The sequence below is a fragment of the Lampetra planeri genome, chromosome 41 (assembly GCF_965212315.1).
Source record: "Lampetra planeri chromosome 41, kcLamPlan1.2.h2, whole genome shotgun sequence".
Lineage (NCBI taxonomy): Eukaryota > Metazoa > Chordata > Hyperoartia > Petromyzontiformes > Petromyzontidae > Lampetra > Lampetra planeri.
The window spans coordinates 5,178,706-5,201,123 of NC_136147.1; the positions used below are offsets into that span (position 1 = coordinate 5,178,706).

Consider the following 22,418-nt stretch of genomic DNA (forward strand, 5'->3'; position numbering starts at 1 on the left):
ACGGTGATGGCGGTGTTGACGGTGTTGACGGTGATGGCGGTGTCGACGGTGTTGACGGTGTGGACGGCGGCGTTGGCGGCTGCCGCTGCACTCGATCCCTCGCGTTTCCTCTCTGCGTCGCGTTCGAGCAGCAGCGGCTCGGCCTCCTTGGGGGCGTTGCGATTTGCCGGCTCGAGTCGTCGCCAACCCCGGAGGAGTCCGTTTCGATATCCGCTAAACGGCCCCCGGCTGCCAGGGCCGGCGCTCTAGCGTGCACGTATTCATTTCCGATTATCCGCACCTTCGATTAGAAACTATCAACAAAAATGTTTTTATTTTTATTTAACCAGGTAGCTCTTTTTCAGAAGTGACCTGGCCACAAATGATAGCTCAACGAAGTGGTACATCACGTGGACATTTATAGCAGCCAAATAATCAAAATATACAGCAGGCGTCAGGGTCAGGATTGAACCCACGACCTCCTGTACACCAGGCGAGATAGTTAACATCTCACCAGCATGGCGCCCACGTGCTGATGATAAGTGGCTCATCATCGTGTGGAAATTAATAACAGCCAAATCCTCTCAACGCGTGATGTTGATTCTAAAAATTGAGGGAGAAAACAAAAATCCACGCGACCATGGGGAGGGAGACAAGCAAACTCCAACTATAAAGACATCAGGGTCGAGATTGAACCCACGACCTCCTGTATATCAGGCGAGGTAGTTAACATCTCGCCACCATGAGTGCAGTTGGCTACATAGAATGCGAAATAAGTTCAACACACATACATTTGTTTACGAACGACATCACCCGGTCTTATCGCGCAAATTAATACTGCGAACGTGTTGTTGTTGTTTTTGTTGCAGCCGTGTGTGATGCTTTGACGCGGTCGTGTGCGCGGGGCGCGCCGTCCGATGTCCGAGGTCGCTACGCGAGGAAGCTCGCAGAAGTTTGAGCGAAGCGTCGTCGTCATCGTCGTCGTCATCGTCGTCATCGTCGTCGTCATCGTCGTCGTCATCGTCGTCGTCGTACGTTAGCGAAACATCGTCGGGGCGCGAAATTCTCAACCAAACGGGGAGATTCACTTGTCGGAACGCGATCGATAAATAGCCTCTTTGTAGAAGTGACAATCTTGTTGGGCAGTGGGGCGTTTACCACGAGATTTTTGGCATAAAACTACCGTGACCCAAAGACAAATTAGGATCTTCGTGTGTTCTCCCTGCTCTGTGGGGTGGCAGTGGTGCAATGCACTACAAAAGCCGACGACCCGAGTTCGATTCCCGCTCGCAGGCAACGTCAGTGGTCGAATATCTTACCCTGTCCTGGGCCTCCCTCTACGTCCACTCAGCATTAAATGAGTACCTGGCACGACATTTAAACAATGGCACTGGGGGAGACAAAGGCGGCCAGGCACGTGCTGCTGTCCACACCAACCCCTCGTGTGCCGTGATAGCCTTAATAGGTGCTCGCTAACAGCACTTGCCCCAACAGTCTGTTAAAGGCCATAACGGGGGGTTCTTTGAAGATCTTTGAAGTAAAGCTGCGGCCACAAGCGTAGCCTGTTATATAACGCGTCCTGTTTAGTGCGGTGCTATTGAAAAAATACGTTGAGCTCTTGTTTAAAAAAAACAAGCCAGTTCTCATATCCCGGCATTATTTTGGCACGTTGTCCGCACCTCCGTCACAGGAGCAAGAATCTGTTTCCGAGCGGCATGACAGTGCGTGTGTGTGTGCGTGCGTGTGTACGTGTGTGCGTGTGTGCGTGTGTACGTGCGTGTGTGTGCGTGCATGCATGCGTGTGTGTGTGCGTACGTGCATGTGTGTGTGCGTGTGTGTGTGTGCATGCATGCGTGTGTGTGCGTGCATGCATGTGTGTGTGTGTACGTGCGTGTGTGTGCGTGCATGCATGCATGCGTGTGTGTGTGCGTGCGTGCATGTGTGTGTGCGTGTGTATGTGTGTGCGTGCGTGTGTATGTGTGTGCGTGTGTACGTGCGTGTGTGTGCGTGCATGCATGCGTGTGTGTGTGCGTACGTGCGTGCGTGCATGTGTGTGTGCGTGTGTGTACGTGCATGCATGCGTGTGTGTACGTGCGTGTGTGTGCGTGCATGCATGCGTGTGTGTGTGCGTGCGTGCATGTGTGTGTGCGTGCGTGTGTACGTGTGTGCGTGCGTGTGTACGTGTGTGCGTGTGTGCGTGTGTACGTGCTTGTGTGTGCGTGCATGCATGCGTGTGTGTGTGCGTACGTGCGTGCATGTGTGTGTGCGTACGTGTGTGTGTGCGTGTGTGTGCGTGCATGCATGCGTGTGTGTGTACGTGCGTGTGTGTGCGTGCATGCGTGTGTGTGTGCGTCCATGTGTGTGTGCGTGCGTGTGTACGTGTGTGCGTGTGTGTGTACGTGTGTGCGTATGTGTGCGTGCGTGCATGCATGCGTGTGTGCGTGTGTGCGTGCGTGCATGCGTGCGTGTGTACGTGTGTGTGTGTGTGTGTGCGTGCATGCGTGCGTGTGTACGTGTGTGTGTATGTGCGTGTGTGCGCGTCCGAGCACAGTGGGGAGCGGTGGCGTAGCGGTTAGCGCACTGAGCTACAAACCCGGCGACCCGAGTTCGATTCCTGCTCACGGCCAACGCCGGTGACAATTATCAATAATAATTTCATCCTAGGATCCCAATACGCAATGCATGAAAAACAGGAAACAAAAACAGAACCAGGGCCAACCGACCAATCTAAAGAGGCAAGGCCACTTTAAAGAGATGGGGCTTTCAAAGCAGACTTGAATCTATCTACCGACTCCGACTGCCCTCAATTCAAGTGGCAAGGCGTTCCGTAGCGTGGGTGCCACGCTTGCAAAAGCCCCATCGCCAAAAGAGCGCAACCTGTAGACCTGGGAGTGCTGAGCAGTTGGAGGTCAGAAGATCTTCAGGACCTTGATATGGTTATGGGCCTGCCCCCTAAGCATCACCACTGGGGAGATAAAGTCGGCCGGGCATGGTGCTGGCCAATGACCCCCTCATGCGCTGTTCCAGCCTTTATAGGTTCTCTTTAACAGCACTTGCCTCAACAGCCTGTGAAGGCTACACAGGGAGGGGGGGGAGCTTTCTCTTTGCTCTGCAGTGGAGGTCCTCTACTTTGCACCATAACAAGGTATTGAGATATATCAAGGTATTATATAGTGACGAAGGAGGTACCATTGGAACCTCATTTGCCAGTAAAAATATGATAATTGTTTTTTACCCTTCTATCTGGCAACAAAACTGACACCTTTTTACAAGGAGTCATGTTTGCATAGACCACAATACCTGCCGTCATGAGGTATTTAGATATATATAATATAAAGGTCATCGTGGGTATATTATATAACATCTTATATATATATTGACTAACGCGGTATTTATTATATACTGACTAATGGCTGGGTAGTAAAGTGGTTAAATATTCTTGGCTCACATTCACTAGTTATGAGTAATAATACCGGGTGGGCGATACGTGGTGGCATTGCAAGAAAGAATAGAAGAAAAAACATACAAAAAATATTTCTCCGTGCACTTTCATCTGCAAAGTATTCCCTCCACGAGACTGGCAATTTTAACAAAAAGATGGGGCCTCTGCCAAAAAATCATCGCGAACTAAAAACCGCGACAGACGACGGATGTGTCGGAGGTCCCAGACGGCCGATGCGCCGGAGAGCGGCTGATAAGCCGTCGGCAGCGTCCGCAGGTCAGAAGGCCCGTGACATTAGATTCCATTCATCGATTTGCCCGGCCCCATCACCCACACCCTCCTTCTCAAGGGTCAAGAAAATTAGCACCGCTTCGTGGAAGTCAACATTGGTGGGTTTTTTTTCTCTCTCTCTTTCTCTCTCTGAAAAGACTTTCACCTGCCGTGTAAATGTGAAATTTCCATCACCGGCTTAAGAATGCCAAAAAGGAGTTGATCGATACCCACGCTTGTTGAACAAAGAAAACATCGTTGACTTTTAAAAACAATTTGTTATTTACATTTCTTTGTCAATCCACTGCTGGATAAGGCCCCATCACCCCTCCGCCCCCCTCGCCCCCCACCCCTACACACTCTTTCGGACATGCGGGGTTGTTTAGAGGATTCATAAATGAGAGAGGAGAGGGCCCGGGACTGTTTCAGATATCACTCGCCACTGATGTCAGCCATGACCAGGAAATAAACCCAAGTGGGCTGGTATGTACTGTATGTACGTTGAACTTCTTTTGCACCGTACGTAGCCAACCGCACTAATCAGAGGTGCGGCGGGAAGGACGACAAAATAAACACAAAAAGCAGCGCTAAAGAAATTAATTTATAAATCGAGATGATGATTTAAAAGTGCATGCCTCCAGTGGCTTCCTAATATCGGAAGGAAGAGCGCGTTCCAGACGGCCGCGGAAGCGCGTCCGAAAGCGCCGCGCGATGCGGCGGCCGCCTTTGTTCGATGGCGGAGCCAAAAGCCGCTGCCGCTGCGAGGATTGCCGGCAGTACATTGGCCATAGTGGCCCTAACCACCATTCTCCAACACCGTCCACTTTTTTTGTTTTACTTTTCACAGTCGGCTTAGCCACCCCTCATATGAAATCGCATTGAGATCCGGGGCCAGCGCACATCCGCACCAAAGCATCACCAGAAAGGCACGGCGTCGGCAGCTTTGCCCCATTGTTGACAACGGCGATGACACCGCCACGTTTCGCCGAAAATCGCAACGACAGACGGAACGTTCCGCAGAGACGTGAACTCGACCCGCAAGCGGGCCTCCGTTTCTTTTATTTTCCGGAATGCTGCCAAGGCCGCCTTGGGGGTAAAGGGATTATCGGCGCAAGGCATCTACCACTGGAGTCAAAGGTACGCCCCATCCATAATAAGTCCACACCAGGGGACGGTAACCAAAATAACCAGAGGAGAGCCATTTTTGTTTTCGAATTCGGCAAAACAACAAAACATTTCAAGAGCCGCAACTCCACGCGAATACGAGAGGGTAGCCCTTAGTCATTATTAACGGTCACGACGCAGTCATTTGCAAGAGTCGCAAAGGACTGGACCCCTGCTCTCCTCCGTGTTATTGCTCCCCATATTCCTCGCCACTTTCCTTAAGGACATCTGGAAAACCCTAAAGCGAGCGTCCACGCGCGTTTTCTCGGAACGTCACCGCGGCACCGCCGCAGAATCCCCGAGGAGACAAAGAAAGGCGAGATGGATGTGGCTGGCTGCCAAAATAATTCCCGGAACAGCGTTCCGGACTGTTCCAGGAGAAATTAAGCGCCCCCGTCCCTGCTCACCGCCCCCCGTCCATCTCCCCCCCCCCCCGTAATTTATATGGGGAAAGAGAGACTTTACTCAGTCGCGCGCTGGAATATGAACTCACGGGTGAGCTAGGGCACTGCTGGCTGCTTGCGTCAGACTCAATGAATGCAGCGAGCGTCATCCACGGCGAAGATTGCGCGACACGCCGACATTGAGAATTTGCGTCGCGCGCTTTCATTGGGGCACAAACAGCGTCGCGATCGGATAGGGGGGAGCGAGAGGGGGGCGGAGGGGGAGGGAGCACGGGTGGTGGTGGTGGTGGTGGGAGGGGGAGCGATTGCATCCGAGATTGGGAAATAAGAAAATTAATGCGGCCTAAGGGCAGCAGTCAAGCGAAGTAATCAGAAAACAGGGTCAGCTCGCAAGCCAGACAGCCAGACGCTCGCATGAACACAGGCAGCAGCAGCAGCACTTCGTGATGCTTTAATGCCGCCGTGTACTCGACACTCAAAGCCCCACCATCTGTTCGCGAATGTATTCAAGTAGATAAATAAATAATGCACCCTCACCCTTTTGGATTTCGGCAAAAAACTGAACGGGAATCGCCGGGCCCATGTGGACCGGTTTTGGAAGCTTCGCTTGTCCGATTTAAAAAAAAGTAAAAATACACAAAAATGTGCGGAAATTAACCCGCGGAGGTTTTTTTGTTCGCGGAATATTCAACCGGAGTCCGGTCGGCGAAGCTTCCCCGCGGTCAAACAAAATAATCGGTCACCGTGCGGACGCGCGTTTTTACGAGCGAAAGGCAACAGCAGCAGCAGCAGCAGAGCAACGCTGGCAGACGCCGGCAAACATTAGCATCGGCAATATCCGCCGTGATGTTCACACTTTGCTTACGCAATTAGCCAAGGGATGGCTCTTGTGTTCTGATTTATGTGGGCAATTAAAACACTGGAATCGGTGAATCCGCAAGACCTTCATTTGCCGACGTACCATCCTTTTGTATTCAATATTTTTCAATATTTTCCCCTCGCCCCCACCACCTCTTCAAATGGATATTACAATCACCGTGCTATCACCATGCGGTCATAAAATTGTGCCGACATTAGGGACGGAAATTTCCATTCGGAAATCCGAGCAGCGAGCAGTGCGCTCTTGAGACGTGCCAGAGAACTGCTCCGTGGACGATGCCATCGCAGATCAAGTTCTGAAGCTACTTAAATAGGCCTCCTTGTTTATTACTTTTTTTCAGTACCCCTGTCAATCACAGCTCAAATGTGTCATTCTGAAACGTGAAGAAGAAATACAAAAAATAGGCGATGGTGGCGGTGTTGTTGTTGCTGCTGCTGTTGTTTCTGTGTGCAATTATGAGTGAGAAGGCCATCAACCAACCGGCTCCTCTTGAGGAGTCGGCTTCTTCATCATCATCATAATGCAAACCTTGACTTAAAGCTTTCGGCGCTGCAGGAATTCATATTCTTGGGGTCTTTCGGTAAAGTCACGTAGATAGGTTCAAAGAAAATAACAACATTTTTTTTTATTTTTTTGTTAATTAACACATTTTTTGTTCATTAACAAAAGTCACGTAGATAGGTTCTAAGAAAATAACAAAACATTGTTAATTAATTTTAGATAGGTTCAAAGAAAATAACAAAAAAATAACTAAATTGTTATTAAACAAAATAATAAAAAATTCAAATATATTTTTACATTTTCTTTGAAACTATCTACGTGACTTTACAGAAAGACCCAAATAATAACAATTCCAATGTATAATGCGGATGCCATCCTCGGATCCAATTGTACAAAAAGCAGGAAATAAAAACAGAACCAGGGGACAACCAACCAAACTACAGAGGCAAGGCCACTTTCAAGAGATGGGGTTTTCAAAGCAGACTTGAATCTATCTACCGACTCCGACTGCCCTGATTTCAGGTGCAAGGCGTTCCCTGTAGCGTGGGTGCCACGCTAACAAAAGTCCGGTCGCCAAAATAGCGCAACCTATATAGACCTGGGAGTGCTGGGCAGTTGCGGATCACAAGATCTTAAGGACCTTGATGGAATATATAAATGTATTAGTTCTTTCCATTGAAAGCTTTCGTGACTGCAGGGATTCATATTCTTGAATCTTTCGGTAAAGTCACGTAGAACAGAGCTCTGTTCTTCACCTGAGGACGGCTGCTTGTCTTGTGGCCGAAACGTCGTGAGAATTTTATTATGTTTTATTTTTATTATTTTATTATTTCCCTTCTACGTGACTTTACCGAAAGATCCAAGAGTATTGGTTCTTGCTAGTAAAGTGGGGTGAGCCCCTTCAAAGCCTTATAGGTTATACTCTTATGTTTTTTCGGTAAAGTCACGGAGGTAATTTTTTAAATAATAATAATAAAATTAAATAAGAATAAATGAAAAATAATGATTTTTTTTTTTTTAGCTGTGACGGTCCCACCTGAAGACGGAGACTTGTGTTGCCTCCGAAACGTCGTAATTTAATTTAGTGATTTTTTATTTATTATTAATTTTATTATTATTTTTTTACCTACGTGACTTTACCGAAAAAACCTAACAGTATGAATCCTTGCAGTCACGAAAGCTTCAAATTCTTATAGGTTAATAGCAGTATCTTAAAATCATCAAGGCTGCCTGAAACTCAAATCCAGAATTTCAGCGGTGCCAGCTCAGTTGGTGTCTCCGAGCCGGCAGACCTCGTATCGACAGTAGCTCTGTATGTACGGTGAACTTCAAACATTATTTTACAAAAGCAATCCATCCTGCTTTTGATTGCTTCTATATTTCATCATCTTTTATACTAAGCTACCTTCAAAACCTGCCCTCGCCATCTGTTCTTTTTCCAACTGTGCCCTTCCAAAAGTTATTTTATATTATTTGGTGAAAATTGCTTTCAGAAAGAGTGAAATCAAATTGTTTATGCATGTTGAACTTCTTTCGCAAAGTACGTAGCCAACCGTGCTAATCGGAGGTGCGCGGGGGGGAAGGACAACAAACTAAACAGAAAAAAGCAGTTCTAAAGAAATGTGTTTTCAATTTGGATGATTTAAGAGTACACAGCACCAGTGGCTTCCTAATATCGGAAGGAAGAGCATTCCAGACGGCCGCAGAAGCGCATCTGAAAGCGCAGCGATGCAGTGACCGTCTTTGTTTGAAAGCTGCCGCGAGGATAACCGGAGTCTGCGTGATGGTTTATGTTCCCAGACGAGATCTGCAAGGTATTGTGGTTTATTTGTGGCAACCACTTTGTGTGTAATGAGTGCGACCTTTGCAAGGATATGAGCTCTGGTCATCACTCCCCTTGCCCACCCCATCAGTAATGGAATGCCCCAACGGAGTGGAGTGGGATGAGGGATGAGGAGGGGTGAAACGATCAAATTGACTCATCTAACCACCCTGTCCACATTATGAAGCATAACTGTAAAGCATCCCCAATTATAGATCTTCTATGACTGCTAAACTAACCCCTGGAATTACACAGGATTAACGAAAATCATGTTTTCCCAGTGAAAATTAAAAAAAACGGCAAGAAAATCCGACCGCGGCGTTACAGCTGGGATCGGATGCCATGCGCATGTTTGTGCCTAAACCCATTGCTCCCTGCCTCTCAAGGGCTTTTCTGACCCTTAGCTCTCCAACCGCAGGGGCCTGCAAATTAACAACAATATCCAATACGGGGCGTCCAATTACACAATCAGGCATCTTAACGCCCCCTCCCCCCCAAACTCCTTTTTATGCCGGTCTCGCTGTCAGACCACAGCCAAATCGATTGTTTGCTCGAATGGGTGATGAATGAGATGGTTCTCTCACCTCCCGTTTGTGGAAATTCCACATTCATGTGGCAGGCTAGGTGGGTGGGGGGGAGTCTATGCAACGGACAACCAGTGCTGATCTTCTTGGTTCTTTCGTTAAAGTCACGTAGAATGGAAATAATAAAATAATAAAAATAAAACATAATAAAATAATATAATAAAATAATATTATATATTTATATTATATTAATATTTTATTTTATTATGTTTTGTATAATAAAGTAATATTATATATTAATAAAATATTATAATATTAATATATTATTTTATTATGTTTTATTTTTATTATTTTATAATTTCCATTCTACGTGACTTTACCGAAAGAACCAAGAAGATGAATCCCTGCAGTCACGAAAGCTTTAAATTGAAATTTAACCAGTGCTGACTTCCCGTGTGCTACTTTGTTCTCTCCTTGTGTACGTTGGCAGCGATGCGGCTCTGGAACTCGATGCCAACGTCGCGGTCTGCTGCTGCCGCTGCTGCTGGCCACGGTGAGAGGGCTTCGGCAGAGAGAGAGAGGAGTTCGTGTCCCTTAGCTGCTTCTCCTCCTGCTCCGTTGAAGGGGTGCAGACCACAGTGGGTTTACAATATGGTCCACAGTTTTGGTTGCACGGCCACAATTTCTGCGATTTAATTACCTGCATTAGCCATGGCTGGCTTGAGCAAGAGCAAAATTCAACGTCCACCACCATAATCATCAGCAGTCATGGTCAATCCACTGCTGGATGAAGTCACCCCCACCTCACCATCAACACCATCATCATCCGTCATGGTCCTGCGATGCCACAACCCATCCCACTCCCGCGCGTGATCCGATTTCATCGCTCCATCTGGTTATAAATGAATCTCATTTTCTATATATCTATCCAACAGAGGGCACACACCCAAGGGTACGTCTGCCGTGGAGATGGAGCAATAACATCGGGGAGAGGGCCATCATCCGGCAGTGGTTTAACCGTGAATGATGACAATTCTGATTACGAAGACTTATAACCCTTTCCTGTTCCGATGACGTACGTGTATTGACCGTGGATTATGACAAAAACTGATGACGTGCGTGTATTTTTACCTGTCTGCCTTGACAATATCACCCAGAATGCTACTCACCTCATTATATCTTAGAAGCTAAAGCAGCATTGAGCCTGGATGGTACCTGGTATGGGCGACCACGCTGCGTGCATAACCAGGCACTATAGGCCGCTTTGGAAGGGATACTTTGTCGGCGGAGGGTAGTGCAGCAGAATGCTGATGACATCATCGGAATTCCGTTCCGAAAGACCTGTGTGTGTACATCTTCGGAGCAGGAACCGGAAGAAAAAAATAAAATAACCTGATTGGTACCGAGGCTCCCACAAGGCCATGCGGGAGGACGTGCGGCACAGTTCGGCACCAGCAATCATACAGTGGTGGTCGTTTCAAAGCTTTCGTGACTGCAGGGATTCATCTTCTTGGTTCTTTCGGGAAAGTCACGTAGAAGGGAAATAATAAAGGTCTGTCGGAAAAAGACAGCTGTCTTTCCGACAGACCTGTTCTTCACCTGAGGACGGCTGCTTGCGTTGTGGCCGAAACGTCGTGAGAATTATTTTATTATGTTTTATTTTTATAATTGTATTATTTCCCTTTTACGTGACTTTACCGAACGAACCAAGAAGATGAGTGGTGGTCGTGTCGCGACAGTTCTCTGCGGCGATTACAACGTCTTTAAAAACAACGGCGCAACTACGCCTCCCTAAATAAAAGTAACCCCGAACCGCTTGCGCGCGTTCCGAGATTCAGCGGTGAACGGGACACCCGCCCTGCAACTTGCAGACGTCTCGGACGGGGAAAGGGTTAACGAGAGGCCGGAGCATTTCTCCGTCGCTCTCTCTCTCTCGATCTCCACGCCGCTCGCTCTTGGCACGTCTTTGCCAATGCCGGGCGCAACTGCGGCGGAGGCACGATCCGTCAGCGGGCGCGCCGAAATGAAAGCTGTCGCCGTAATTAACAAGATTTATTTACCGATTCCCCTTTGGCGCAGAGGCCGGGACGCTCTGCTGAGAATCGCTGAATTTAAATGTTTATCCCCTCCCGTGTCGATAAATTTGGAGAACCCGTCAAAGACTTTGGGGTAGAGCGAGCCGCGGGTATTTTCGGAAATTGCACCGAGCGAGCGAGCGAGTGAGCGGGATGTGGGCGGCGGCGGGGGGGGGTAATTGTACGGCGCGATGCAGGTGCCGCTCCGAAGGGGTCGTGCTTCGCGCCAATTTGCACTGCATTAATGAAGGGGAGCGGGTGGCGTTTTACGCAGACAGGATGTAATGGTGCGATAATTAGCACGCCGGACTGTATCTTTACATATTTTTTTCCTTATTGTTTTAATAATGAAAATTCATACGGGATCAATGATTGATAGTGTTAGATATAAACTGATGAACAGCGAGATATTTTCAGTGTAAGCTCACTGCACCTACCAAAACACACAACAACAACAACAACAATTGTCACTATCGCCGTCTTATCATAGAAAACAAATCCAGGAGTCGGCTGACGTATTGGTTCAATCCACGATACTCTCTGTTACTGGGCGTTGTGTCATGCTCAGCATGCTGGACTTGCAATCCAGAAGTCGCCGGCGAGAATATCTCCCGGTGCGGCAGCTGGAACAATGGGGCAAGTGACTTCACCCACTCTCGTTCCGAGACGTTTGCAAGTTGCAAGGTGGGTGTCCCGTTCCAGTTCACCGCTGAACCTCGAAACGTGCAAGCGGTTCGGCGTTAATTTTATTTAGAGGCGCAGTTTGCGCCGTTGTTTTTAAAGACGTTGTACTCACCGCAGATAACCGCAGCTACACGACCGCACTCTACGATAGCTGGCGCCAAACTGTAACAGACATCCTCCTGCGTGCCCTCGCGGGAGCCTCGGTACCGATAAAGTGATTTCATTTCAGTTTTTATTCGGGTTCCGTTCCGATTGCATACACGTCGCATACATCGGGAAAGGGTTAAATGTCCTCCCACCCCACCCCCACTCTGGACACCACCTCTGGTAGTGGCACAGTGTTGTTACAAGTTGAAATATTTCCGACGATTATTATTGTTATGTCCAGCTTCTTAACTTTGCAATGTGCAGATGAGTGCTGTTCATACAAAATATATATATAACGTTTTTATTTTCCCCCATTGGTTGGCAAATTTTGGGATATTTTTTTTACTCATTTTTTTTATATTTGATTTAAATATTAAAAAAAAAAATAACATGTTTTAAAAAATATGTTTTATTTCCTCTTTAAAATTATTTTCTACAATATTTTATTTATTATTTGAAATAATTTTGTTTTATATATACTTATATATATTTTTTTACATAACAAAAGTGCCTCCCCCACTGGTCGGCCCTGGCCTCGGTGGGCCCTAATGAGCAGCTGCCATAGGACTCGCCACGAAGCGAAGTGCACGCGACGCAGACACCGGCGACAGAGTCTCCGGGGAACCCGGCCTCTAGCCGCCTGAGTGCCGCCCGGCACTCCCACAGACCGCGCGTCATAGCAAAGGGCTTCTGGGTAAAAGCAAAAACATATCTGGCACTTGGGTTTCAATAATTAATAGGAGACGAAAATTGTTACATCTCGAGAGATTATGGCCACTGCTAATGATCCGAGTCTTCATTCATGCAGGGAAAATGTGCTAAATGACCCATTTATAAATCGTAAAACATTTCAAAACAATATATATTTAATTCACAGCCCTTTGCCAATCTATCGCTGGACGAAGTTCTCCCTATGCTGTGTACGTCCCTGAGGTTGTTTGACGATCCTTCACCAGTTCTGCGGACGAACACAATATGGCTTAATGGCCCTGTTCTCAGTCGACCGCTGATGGTGATGAAACTCCAGTGGAAGTCCTGAGTGACAAAGCTTGTAAACTCCACGTGACTTGTTCGTTGCTGCGGGGCGTGTGACGACGCATCGATTCGTCAATTCAAATCAGCTCTTGCGTCGCACAATACACGCAAGGATGGATATGGCTCGTGGATCCGCAACAATCGATCGTTTTCGATTCGTACACTGTTGCAGCAATGGATCTCTGAGAAACTGAGCTGTATTAAGCCTGGATGGTGCTCGGAGAGGTGACGACCATGCGTAGAACAGGCGTGAAGAGGCTTCTGCTGAGGAACTCTGTCGCTAGCAGCAGAGGGCACTGCAGCTATACCCATTGTTGTACTCTACTATGCTGATACGCCTTCACCAATCAAGCACTGCCTTGCCCCCCCCCCCCCCCGAGAGAGGGGGGTGACGCACAGACGCTGGTTTGTGCTGCATGCGCAGGTGCAAGTGTGGGCATGCGCATACGCACGGGCGAACCACGCGTACACACGCAACGCACATATATGCCCACAAATACTAAGATCACCCGTATAGCCTTAACAGGATGTTGGGGCAAGTGCTGTTTGCGAGCAGCTATGAAGGCAAGTACAGCAGACGATGGGGTGGGCGGCCAGCGCCACGCCCGGCCGCCTTTGTCTCCCGAGTGGCGATGTTGACACACTGCCCCAGGTACTCATTTGAGGCTGACTCGACCTAGGGGAGGCCCAGGACCGGTTCAGATAATTACCTGAACATGAGCGGGAATCGAACTCTCGCCGCTGGGTTAGTAGCACAGCGTGCCAACCACGCCACTGCCGCTCCCCGCATCCACAAACTGTGTACAAAAAGAACGACAAAGATCGCCCCGCGTAGCCTGAGCAGACTGAACTGCTCCTGGGCATCCCATGCACGAACCCGCATTGACCAGCGTGGTGAAGCAAAGCCAAACAAACCCCCGCGACCGAAAAGGTGTCGGGGGAGGCCTTTATCCAGCAGTGGATTGATGAAGTATGCTGCGGTACAGGCGCATGTGTTCAACGAAACCTTCTGCTCACACCTACAATTGACGCTTCCTCCAGCGCTGTGACCAAAATCACAGTCCGGCTCACCTCACGCTTGACAAACCCGGTATTTGCGTCTCTCAGCGGGGTGACGGCGTGACGTGTTCGCTGTGAAGCTACGTGACGAGTTAATTCTCACAATTGTACTCCGCTGAAATAAGCGCAAGCACGCACACACACACGCGCGCGCAAAGAATGTTTCCCTCATTTTTGTTGTTGTGCAATGTTCTGAGTGCGCTCTTGGGTTGTTGTTGTTCTTCTTGCTGCCTTGCTCCAAAAGCTTGCATTTTGTGCGGACAAATCTGCAGGAATGTATGCACTTGTGCGATATGTATTTCTATACTTTATTTACTCATATTTATTCATCAGCGTCTTGCTTAAACTTTTCTCTACCTTACGCTTGAATCCTTTAATCGTATTGTTTGTTCATGTGACTCGCTAACCCTGCGAGCCCCGACTGGCCATCTCTGATAAAGAAGCTTTGGGTGCTTCATCAGCCTCCTCCTTCAGGATAAATAAGATTCTGATTCCCTGGCTATCGTACAAATTCAGAATGCTGTGCGCTCTCTTGGATGGGAAGATTTCGATATGAACCCAGAATCTCAGCGACGCCACGATCAGGACATGGCACACCTCAGACGACGAAGCCAGGGCTCTCGTCGTTTTCGTCACTTGGTGTTGTGAAGGTGGAATCGGCGGCGAAGAGGTCAGAGGTCAGAGCTGGCACCGCTGAGATCCTGGGTTCAAATACAGGCACCCGTCTGCAGTTAAGGGCGCCGCGGTGGCGAGATGTTAACTACCTCGCCTGGTCTACAGGAGGTCGTGGGTTCAATCCCGACCCTAACACCTGATGTATATTTGGAGTTTGCGTGTTTCCTCCATGGCCGCGTGCATTTTTTTCCGGGTCCTCCGGTTTTTCCCGTTTAGAGTATTTGGCTGCTATACATTTCCACATTATGGCCACTTCAAATGAGCTATCATTTGTGGCCAGATCGCTTATGAAAAACATCTATATAGCTACGTGGGCCTTACCTGGTATAATAAAAAAAATGTAATAGTTAAAAGCCTCTCATGCTTGAATTATTTAAAGCAAAACAACGTTAGTCACTGGAACCCACCCAATTATCTTGAAAACCTTTCATGTAATGTTACAGCAGTGATGTAAATCTTAGCGGTCCACCTTAGCGGTCACGATGCATGAATGGGTTAAATGGGGTTCTCAAGCGTAGCAAGATCATGGTCTCGCCACGACTGCACAAAAATCAGTCAACATTAAATTTGGTCGTGCACTTCATTTTCACAAATTGCAGCTCAAGAATAAATGAAAAATATCGGTTTGTCCGCCATGGGACAAAACATTATCTTCATGGTACAGCGGGTAGATAGAAGAGAGAAGAGCAGGTAAAATAATCTCAGCCATAGCTCTGTGATATCCACTTACATCGCGCCTTTTCTTGCATTGCTCTGCGTTAAGTTCTCGTGGCTTCTCAGTCTCACGGCACGACACAATACCAACACATTCAATACAAAATTCCACCCATTCTCATTCAACGTATGGATTAAGGCCTTCACCTTGCTGCTCAGCCTGGGTTGATGATGGCAGGAGGGGGCGGGAGGCAGAACCAGGTCTGATAGCACTCGACACTGATGTTAGCAGTGCCCCGGGAATCCTACAGAGGTCACCAGGTTCATAGCGCAGCGCACTAACCACTGTCCTGCCACTCAACCCCCACCAACAGCAACATCCGGATGAAATTGTGGGAAAAATACGAAAAACTAAATTACAAAAACGTAAAATTTTCAGCGCGTATCCTACACACGCCGTGACGCTTCAACTCGCGGTCGCAGACCTCACGCGCCGAGATTCGCACGCCAGCACAGAGAGCCCCCCGCGCGCGTGAACGAGTCTCCGCACAGATCAAGGGTTAACCCCAGACGCTCACCCAGCCCGGTGCCATTCCAGGTGCCATCGCCGTCTGGCCAGAGAGGTCTCAAGAGGCACCCCCCCCTTCGTACCGACGGCAGACGCGACGGCGCACTGTACGTTACACACCCGGCCGACGTGAGAAAATATACACGGCCGTAGCGACCTCGCTCGCAGTTTCCTCCAAACCCGGGGCTAAAAATACTTTGCGCGGAGAGGGGGCGGTTATTTGGTGGGTTGGGGGGGTAGACAAAAAAAAGGATTTCAACGAAAAAAATCCACCCGTTCGCTCGGCACACATTTTCCCCGCGACGCGCGGCGCACCGCGGCGGATGAGGCATTCGTCGCGTGGGAAATTGCGGACCCCACTGGCCGTCTCCTGCCCCCCCCCCGTCCATTCCCCCCACCCCCTCCCCAGCGCGTCCCCCCAATCGATGAATGCGCCCTGGGGCGCGTGGAGCCGAGCCGGTTACCCCGGGGGGGGATCGTCCCTGCCACGTGTGCACCGGGGGACACCCCCACCCCCCCCGGACGCGCGTTTGAAGCCCGGTGACGAGGCTTTGAAAAGTGAAAATAATGATGATGGTGCAGCAAGCAAGCATTCCCAGGCAATCGTTGAAGGCCCGTGGCGCGGTTGAATGAATCGCGATATCCGCACGGAATGTCCAGACTTCGACGAGCCCGTGTGGGTGGCGGATAAAAGGGATTTAAGTGAATATTAGAAATAGCAAACCGTGCAGCAATTGTTTCCGAACGTATCTGTTGCATCGGTAGCTACTCACATTGACTTGGTAACGGTGCACCGCTGAGATCCTGGGTTCGAATTGGTAGAGTCACCCGTGATTAAACGAGCGTCTCAAGTGGAGCGAGTTTGTGGTCTCAGCATCAGAATCTTCATTTATCCCGGAGAAATCACCACGGACTATACTTCAGCAAAAACAGCAAACGCCCACCACATTAATTTCGGTTCCCCTTTTCATGTGGGGAAAAAATTCCATATCTGAGAATTTAAATATCGGTTCGACTGCCGTGCGTGAGAATTGCACTCTGAGTGGTCCAGGGGGGAGTAAAAGTACCACACCCCCTCCCCCCCGTGCACCAGAAGGTACTGGAAGGCATCTCAGCGGTAGCTCTGTGATAACCACTTCCGTAGGCCATTCTCTATGGGAGATCCGCATGGAATATCCGTCTCATGCCTCCGATTAGAGCACACCTGGGATATTTGAGAACGTTTACAATTTTTTTTTTAAATAACTTGGTAAATAAAATGCGCATTTTATAGCAAAACAATTACGTCCTTGTATGTATTTGTAAAAAAAACACTCATTTTAAAGCCTAGCCACCACGCGCCATCTGACAATGAAACACATAAATGTTACCCGTCACTCCCAAAACAAACAACGGCACACGCGGCGACGTCAATTCCTCCGCTCGCACGCTTCGTGCCGCATTGGGGGATTGCACCCAGCGCTGGCCACCTCCAGGAACACGGGTGACCAGCAACTGCGCTGGCCGACCACCGTAGAGGGGACGGTAAAAGCGCAGCCCTGCAATTCTTGGCGCGCACCGCTGCTGGCAGCAGATCTCGAGCTCTGAGATCACTCGGAGAGTTCCTCTAAGAGGGTGGAGCCATTTATACTTCTGGACGGACAGAGGTGAAGTTGGGGGATTTACAAACTCCCCCCACCTTGTTTCAACTGAGGGAGGAAAGGGGGGGATTTGAAACATGGGGGGGAAATTCTTTGTTTAAATCTAGGATTTAAAACTCATTTTTTTTTAAACTGCTTTTTGTGTTTAGTTTGTTGTCCTTCCCCGCACCTCCGATTCGCGCGGTTGGCTACGTACGGTGTGAAATAAGTTCAACATGCATACATACAACTGGACATCTGTGAAATAGAGCGTTATAGCTCATCGGATTCCTCCAGTAGAAATAAATATTCTGATTCTGACTTGTCGTGCGGGGAGATCGAGAGGTCACTGGTCCTTCACGTTCTGCAGATGTAGATGCCACTGATTAATGTTTCTGCAGATGTAGATGCCACTGGTCCTTCATGTTCTGCAGATGTAGATGCCACTGATTAATGTTCTGCAGATGTAGATACCACTGGTCCTTCATGTTCTGCAGATGTAGATGCCACTGGTCCTTCATGTTCTGCAGATGTAAATGCCACTGGTTCTTCATGTTCTGCAGATGTAGATGCCACTGGTCCTTCATGTTCTGCAGATGTAAATGCCACTGGTTCTTTATGTCCTGCAGATGTAGATGCCACTGGTTCTTCACGTTCTGCAGATGTAGATGCCACCATCGCCATATATTGTGCAGTGATTGAACTTACGACTCTCGGTCCGAACAGGAGACTGGACATACGGACAGGTTTGTTCGTATCTCTGAAAGTTCGTAAGTCGAATGTTCGTAAGTAGAGGAGTGCACGAACGGTTTGCGTGTGACCCAGAGCTACAAGACCAAACTGAACATCTTAAGAACATGCGTGTTCAGTAGAGCTCTGTATGCCTGCGAGACTTGGAACGTTAACAAATACTGCCGAGACATAAGATATATTGGCACTCGAAATGCATCGCTACGGAAGAATGCTGCTGCACCTAAGCTGAACCCAAAGAGTGACCAAAGCATAAGGCAGGAAAATGTGTCACGTAGAAGAAGACGACGACCAGCTGATGATGATGATGGACGAGAAAGAAACTGGCACTATTTGGACACGTGTGTGTGTGTATGATGGACGCAAAACAAGAAGATTACAAGCGCGTCGTCGTTCGCAAAACACGCAGTGTCCCCATTCCTCCCGTACGAAGCCGGAAAGAGAGGATGACCTCGCGGAGAAATGGCTTGACGACCGCGGCGACGACGACGACGACGACGTGAGAAGAGATCGGTGCCAGCCAAGACGCGGCCAACGAACTTGAGCCACACCCCGGCACGAGGCAAGAGAGGGTCGTGGAAACAAATGACCGAACGTGCGTTTGACACCTTTCGACAGGCGACCTTCTCCCCCCCCCGTGGATCGTGACGAGGGCGGCGGCGACGGACGAATGCCGCGTAAATCTCATTCAAAATGTTGTGCTGCTGCTGCTGCTGCTGTCGTCGTCTTATCGTTGCCGTCCCCTCTCTCGTCAGATCTCAGAGGGCTAAGCGGGGCTAAGCCAGCGGGCAGCTTTGAGACGCCCGGCTGAGCGGCGGGCACGCGAGGCGGAATCCGTTTCGTTGCACTGCACTCCTATGCTCCCACGCGCACGTGCGTTTTGGATACGAAAACAACCACGGATTGACACGCGCTACAGTCCGGGGTTGTTGTTGTTGTTGTTCTTGTTGGTGTTGTTTGTTTGTTTGTCCCCACTCCACCACCATATCAGGGCTCTCAGCACCAACTGGTTCTGCACTGACATCAAACTCAGCCGGCACGGAATTGTGGCTTTCGTCTTGTACGCGACGCGAGCGAGAAGATGCAACGACAATCACCGTGCGGTGGTGGTGTGTGGTAGTGATGTGTGGTGGTGGTGTTGTGTGGTGGTGATGGGTGATGTGTGGTGGTGATGGGTGATGTGTGGTGTGTGGTGGTGTTGTGTGGTGGTGGTGTTGTGTGGTGGTGTGTGGTAGTGGTGTTGTGTGGTGGTGGTGTGTGGTGGTGTTGTGTGGTGGTGGTGTGTGGTAGTGGTGTGTGGTGGTGTTGTGTGGTGGTGGTGTTGTGTGGTGGTGGTGTGTGGTAGTGGTGTGTGGTGGTGTTGTGTGGTGGTGGTGTTGTGTGGTGGTGGTGGTGTTGTGTGGTGGTGGTGTGTGGTGTGTGGTGGTGTTGTGTATGGTGGTGGTAGTGGTGGTGGTGTGTGGTGGTGGTAGTGGTCGTGGTGGTGGTAGTGGTGGTGTGTGGTGGTGGTGGTGTTGTGTGGTGGTGTGTGGTGTTGTGTGGTGGTGGTGTGTGGTGGTGGTGTGTGGTGGTGGTGTTGTGTGGTGGTGTTGTGTGGTGGTGGTGGTGTCTGGTGGTGGTGTTGTGTGGTGATGGTGGTGAGTGGTGGCGTATGGTGGTGGCGTGTGGTGGTGTTGTGTGGTGGTGGTGGCGTGTGGTGAGTGGTGGTGGTAGTAGTGGTGGTGGTGTGTGGCGGTGGCGCGCGCAAGACACAGAGACACACAGAGACAGACAAAGCGCGCATCGCTGTACCTGACGCGGTGCAGATGAAGCCCATTCGGCCGCGTCTCCCGGAATCCAGTTCATGGCGAGCTGCCGACGCCGCCGCAGCCGCCGCCGCCGTCTTCACGACGTTCGGCGAGAAGCCTTGCGCCTCTGCCAAAAGTGGCAGCAGAGGCTGGAGCAGCAGCAGCGGCGGCGGCGGCAAACACCGAGCAGCAGTGTCGAGACACTTTTGCCGAGAAGGCAAAGACAGCTGACAGCAGCAGCAGTAGCAGCAGTATCAGCAGCAGCAGCAGTATCAGCAGCGGGGGCTCAACCTACATAGCTCAGCTTCGGGGATGCCCCGCGCGGCCAGGGCGGAGGGAATCCACTTGGCCGAGATTTCACGTCCGATCCGGAGTCTCTCACTCGGCGCTTTGCTGCGCTGAGCGCGCAATGAGATTCATCGCGCAGCGAGCGAGCGAGCGGATGGGGGGTAGGGGGTGGTGGTGGTGGGAGGAGAGTGGAGTGGATGGGTGGGATGGGGATGGGGAGGAGGAGGAGCGGATTTGGGGGAGTGGGATTGGCGGGTTGCTCCTCTTGCAACAACAAAAAATCTCGGCAGGAGAGCGAGGAAATAAATAAATAAATAAGCGCTTGGCCCACGAGGAAGAGGGAGCGAGACGGCGTTCCTGGTTGCAACAACGCCCGGTGTGCTTGTGTCTCTCTCTGTCTCTCTTCTCTGTGTCTCTCTCTGTCTCTCTCTCTTCTCTGTGTGTCTCTCTCTCTGTCTCTCTTCTCTGTGTGTCTCGTCTCTCTCTTCTCGTCTGTCTCTCTCTGTCTGTCTCTGTGTCTCTCTCTGTCTCTCTCTCTGCGTGTCTCCGTCTTGCAGCGCAAGCCGCTCGCTGCTGCGACGCCGCAACGGGCCGTGGCTCAGCGCCGCCTCCAACCCCCACCACCCCCACAACCACCTCCCACAACCACCCCCTCACCACCCCCACAACCCCCTCAACCACCACCACCCCCACCACCCCCCTCAACCCCCTCAACCACCCCCACCACTCCCCTCTCAACCACCCCCACCACCCCCTCACCTCTCACCACCACCACCCCCACCACCCCTCTACCACCTCCACCGCCACCACCGCCCTCATACCCCCACCACCCCCACCACCCCCTCAACCACCACCACCTCCCACCACCCCCTCAACCCCCAGCCACCCACACCACCCCTCAACCCCCACCACCCCTCAACCCCCACCACCCCCGCCACCCCCTCAACCCCCACCACCCCCAACCACCTCCGCACCACCACCCTCACCCCCTCACCCCCACCACCTCCCCTCAACCCCCAGCCAACCCCCACCACCCCCACCACCTCCCTCAACCCCCACCACCCCCACCACCCCCTCACCCTCAACCGCCATCCCCACCCCCTCTAACCCACCACCCTCCCCCACACCCCCACCACCCCCTCAACCCCCACCACCCCCACCACCCCCACCCCTCAACCCCGCACCCCCCCTCAACCCCCACCATCCCCTCAACCCCCCACCACCCCCCACCACCCCCTCAACCCCCACCACCCCCACCACCCCCTCAACCCCCTCAACCCCCACCACCCCCTCAACCCCCACCACCCCCTCAACTCCCACCACCCCCCTCAACCCCCACCACCCCCAACCACCCCCACCACCCCCACCACCCCCTCAACCCCCACCACCCCCTCAACCCCCACCACCCCCACCACCCCCTCAACCCCCCACCACCCCTCAAACCCCCACCACCCCCTCAACTCCCACCACCCCCACCACCCCCTCAACCCCCTAAACCCCCACCACCCCCACCACCCCCTCAACCTCCTAAACCCCCACCACCCCCACCACCCCCTCAACCCCCTCAACCCCCTCAACCCCCACCACCCCCACCACCCCCACCACCCCCTCAACCCCCACCACCCCCTCAACCCCCACCACCCCCACCCACCCCCACCACCCCTCAACCCCCACCACCCCCACCACCCCCTCAACCCCCACCACCCCCTCAACCCCCACCCACCCCCACCACCCCCACCACCCCCTCAACCCCCACCACCCCCACCCCCCCCTCCCCTCAACCCCCACCACCCCCTCAACTCCCACCACCCCCATCAACCCCCACCCCCCCCACCACCCCCTCAACCCCCTCAACCCCACCACCCCTCAACCCCCACCACCCCCCCACCCCCTCAACCCCCCACACCCCCACCACCCCCACCACCCCCACCAACCCCCACCACCCCCTCAACCCCCACACCCCACCACCCCCTCAACCCCCTCACCCCACCACCCCCTCAACTCCCACCACCCCCCTCAACCCCCACCACCCCCACCACCCCCTCAACCCCCTCAACCCCCACCACCCCCAAAACCCCCTCAACCCCCACC

At 51.2% G+C, this 22,418-nt stretch overlaps 1 protein-coding gene across 3 annotated transcripts in view; it reads right to left on the minus strand.

Annotated features, from left to right (window-relative positions):
* LOC144732111 (PH and SEC7 domain-containing protein 2-like) overlaps positions 1 to 22,418 on the minus strand; it is a 187,813-nt gene that overhangs the window by 149,016 nt on the left and 16,379 nt on the right. The window contains exon 1 of one of the 3 annotated variants that reach the window (XM_078613391.1): positions 20,044 to 20,457. The exons of the other annotated variants lie outside the window; for them this stretch is intronic. Within the exon in view, the coding sequence (XP_078469517.1) occupies positions 20,044 to 20,097 (54 nt within the window). The 5' untranslated portion in view covers positions 20,098 to 20,457. Of the gene's footprint in view, positions 1 to 20,043; positions 20,458 to 22,418 lie in introns of those variants that run through there. 3 annotated transcript variants of the gene reach the window in all.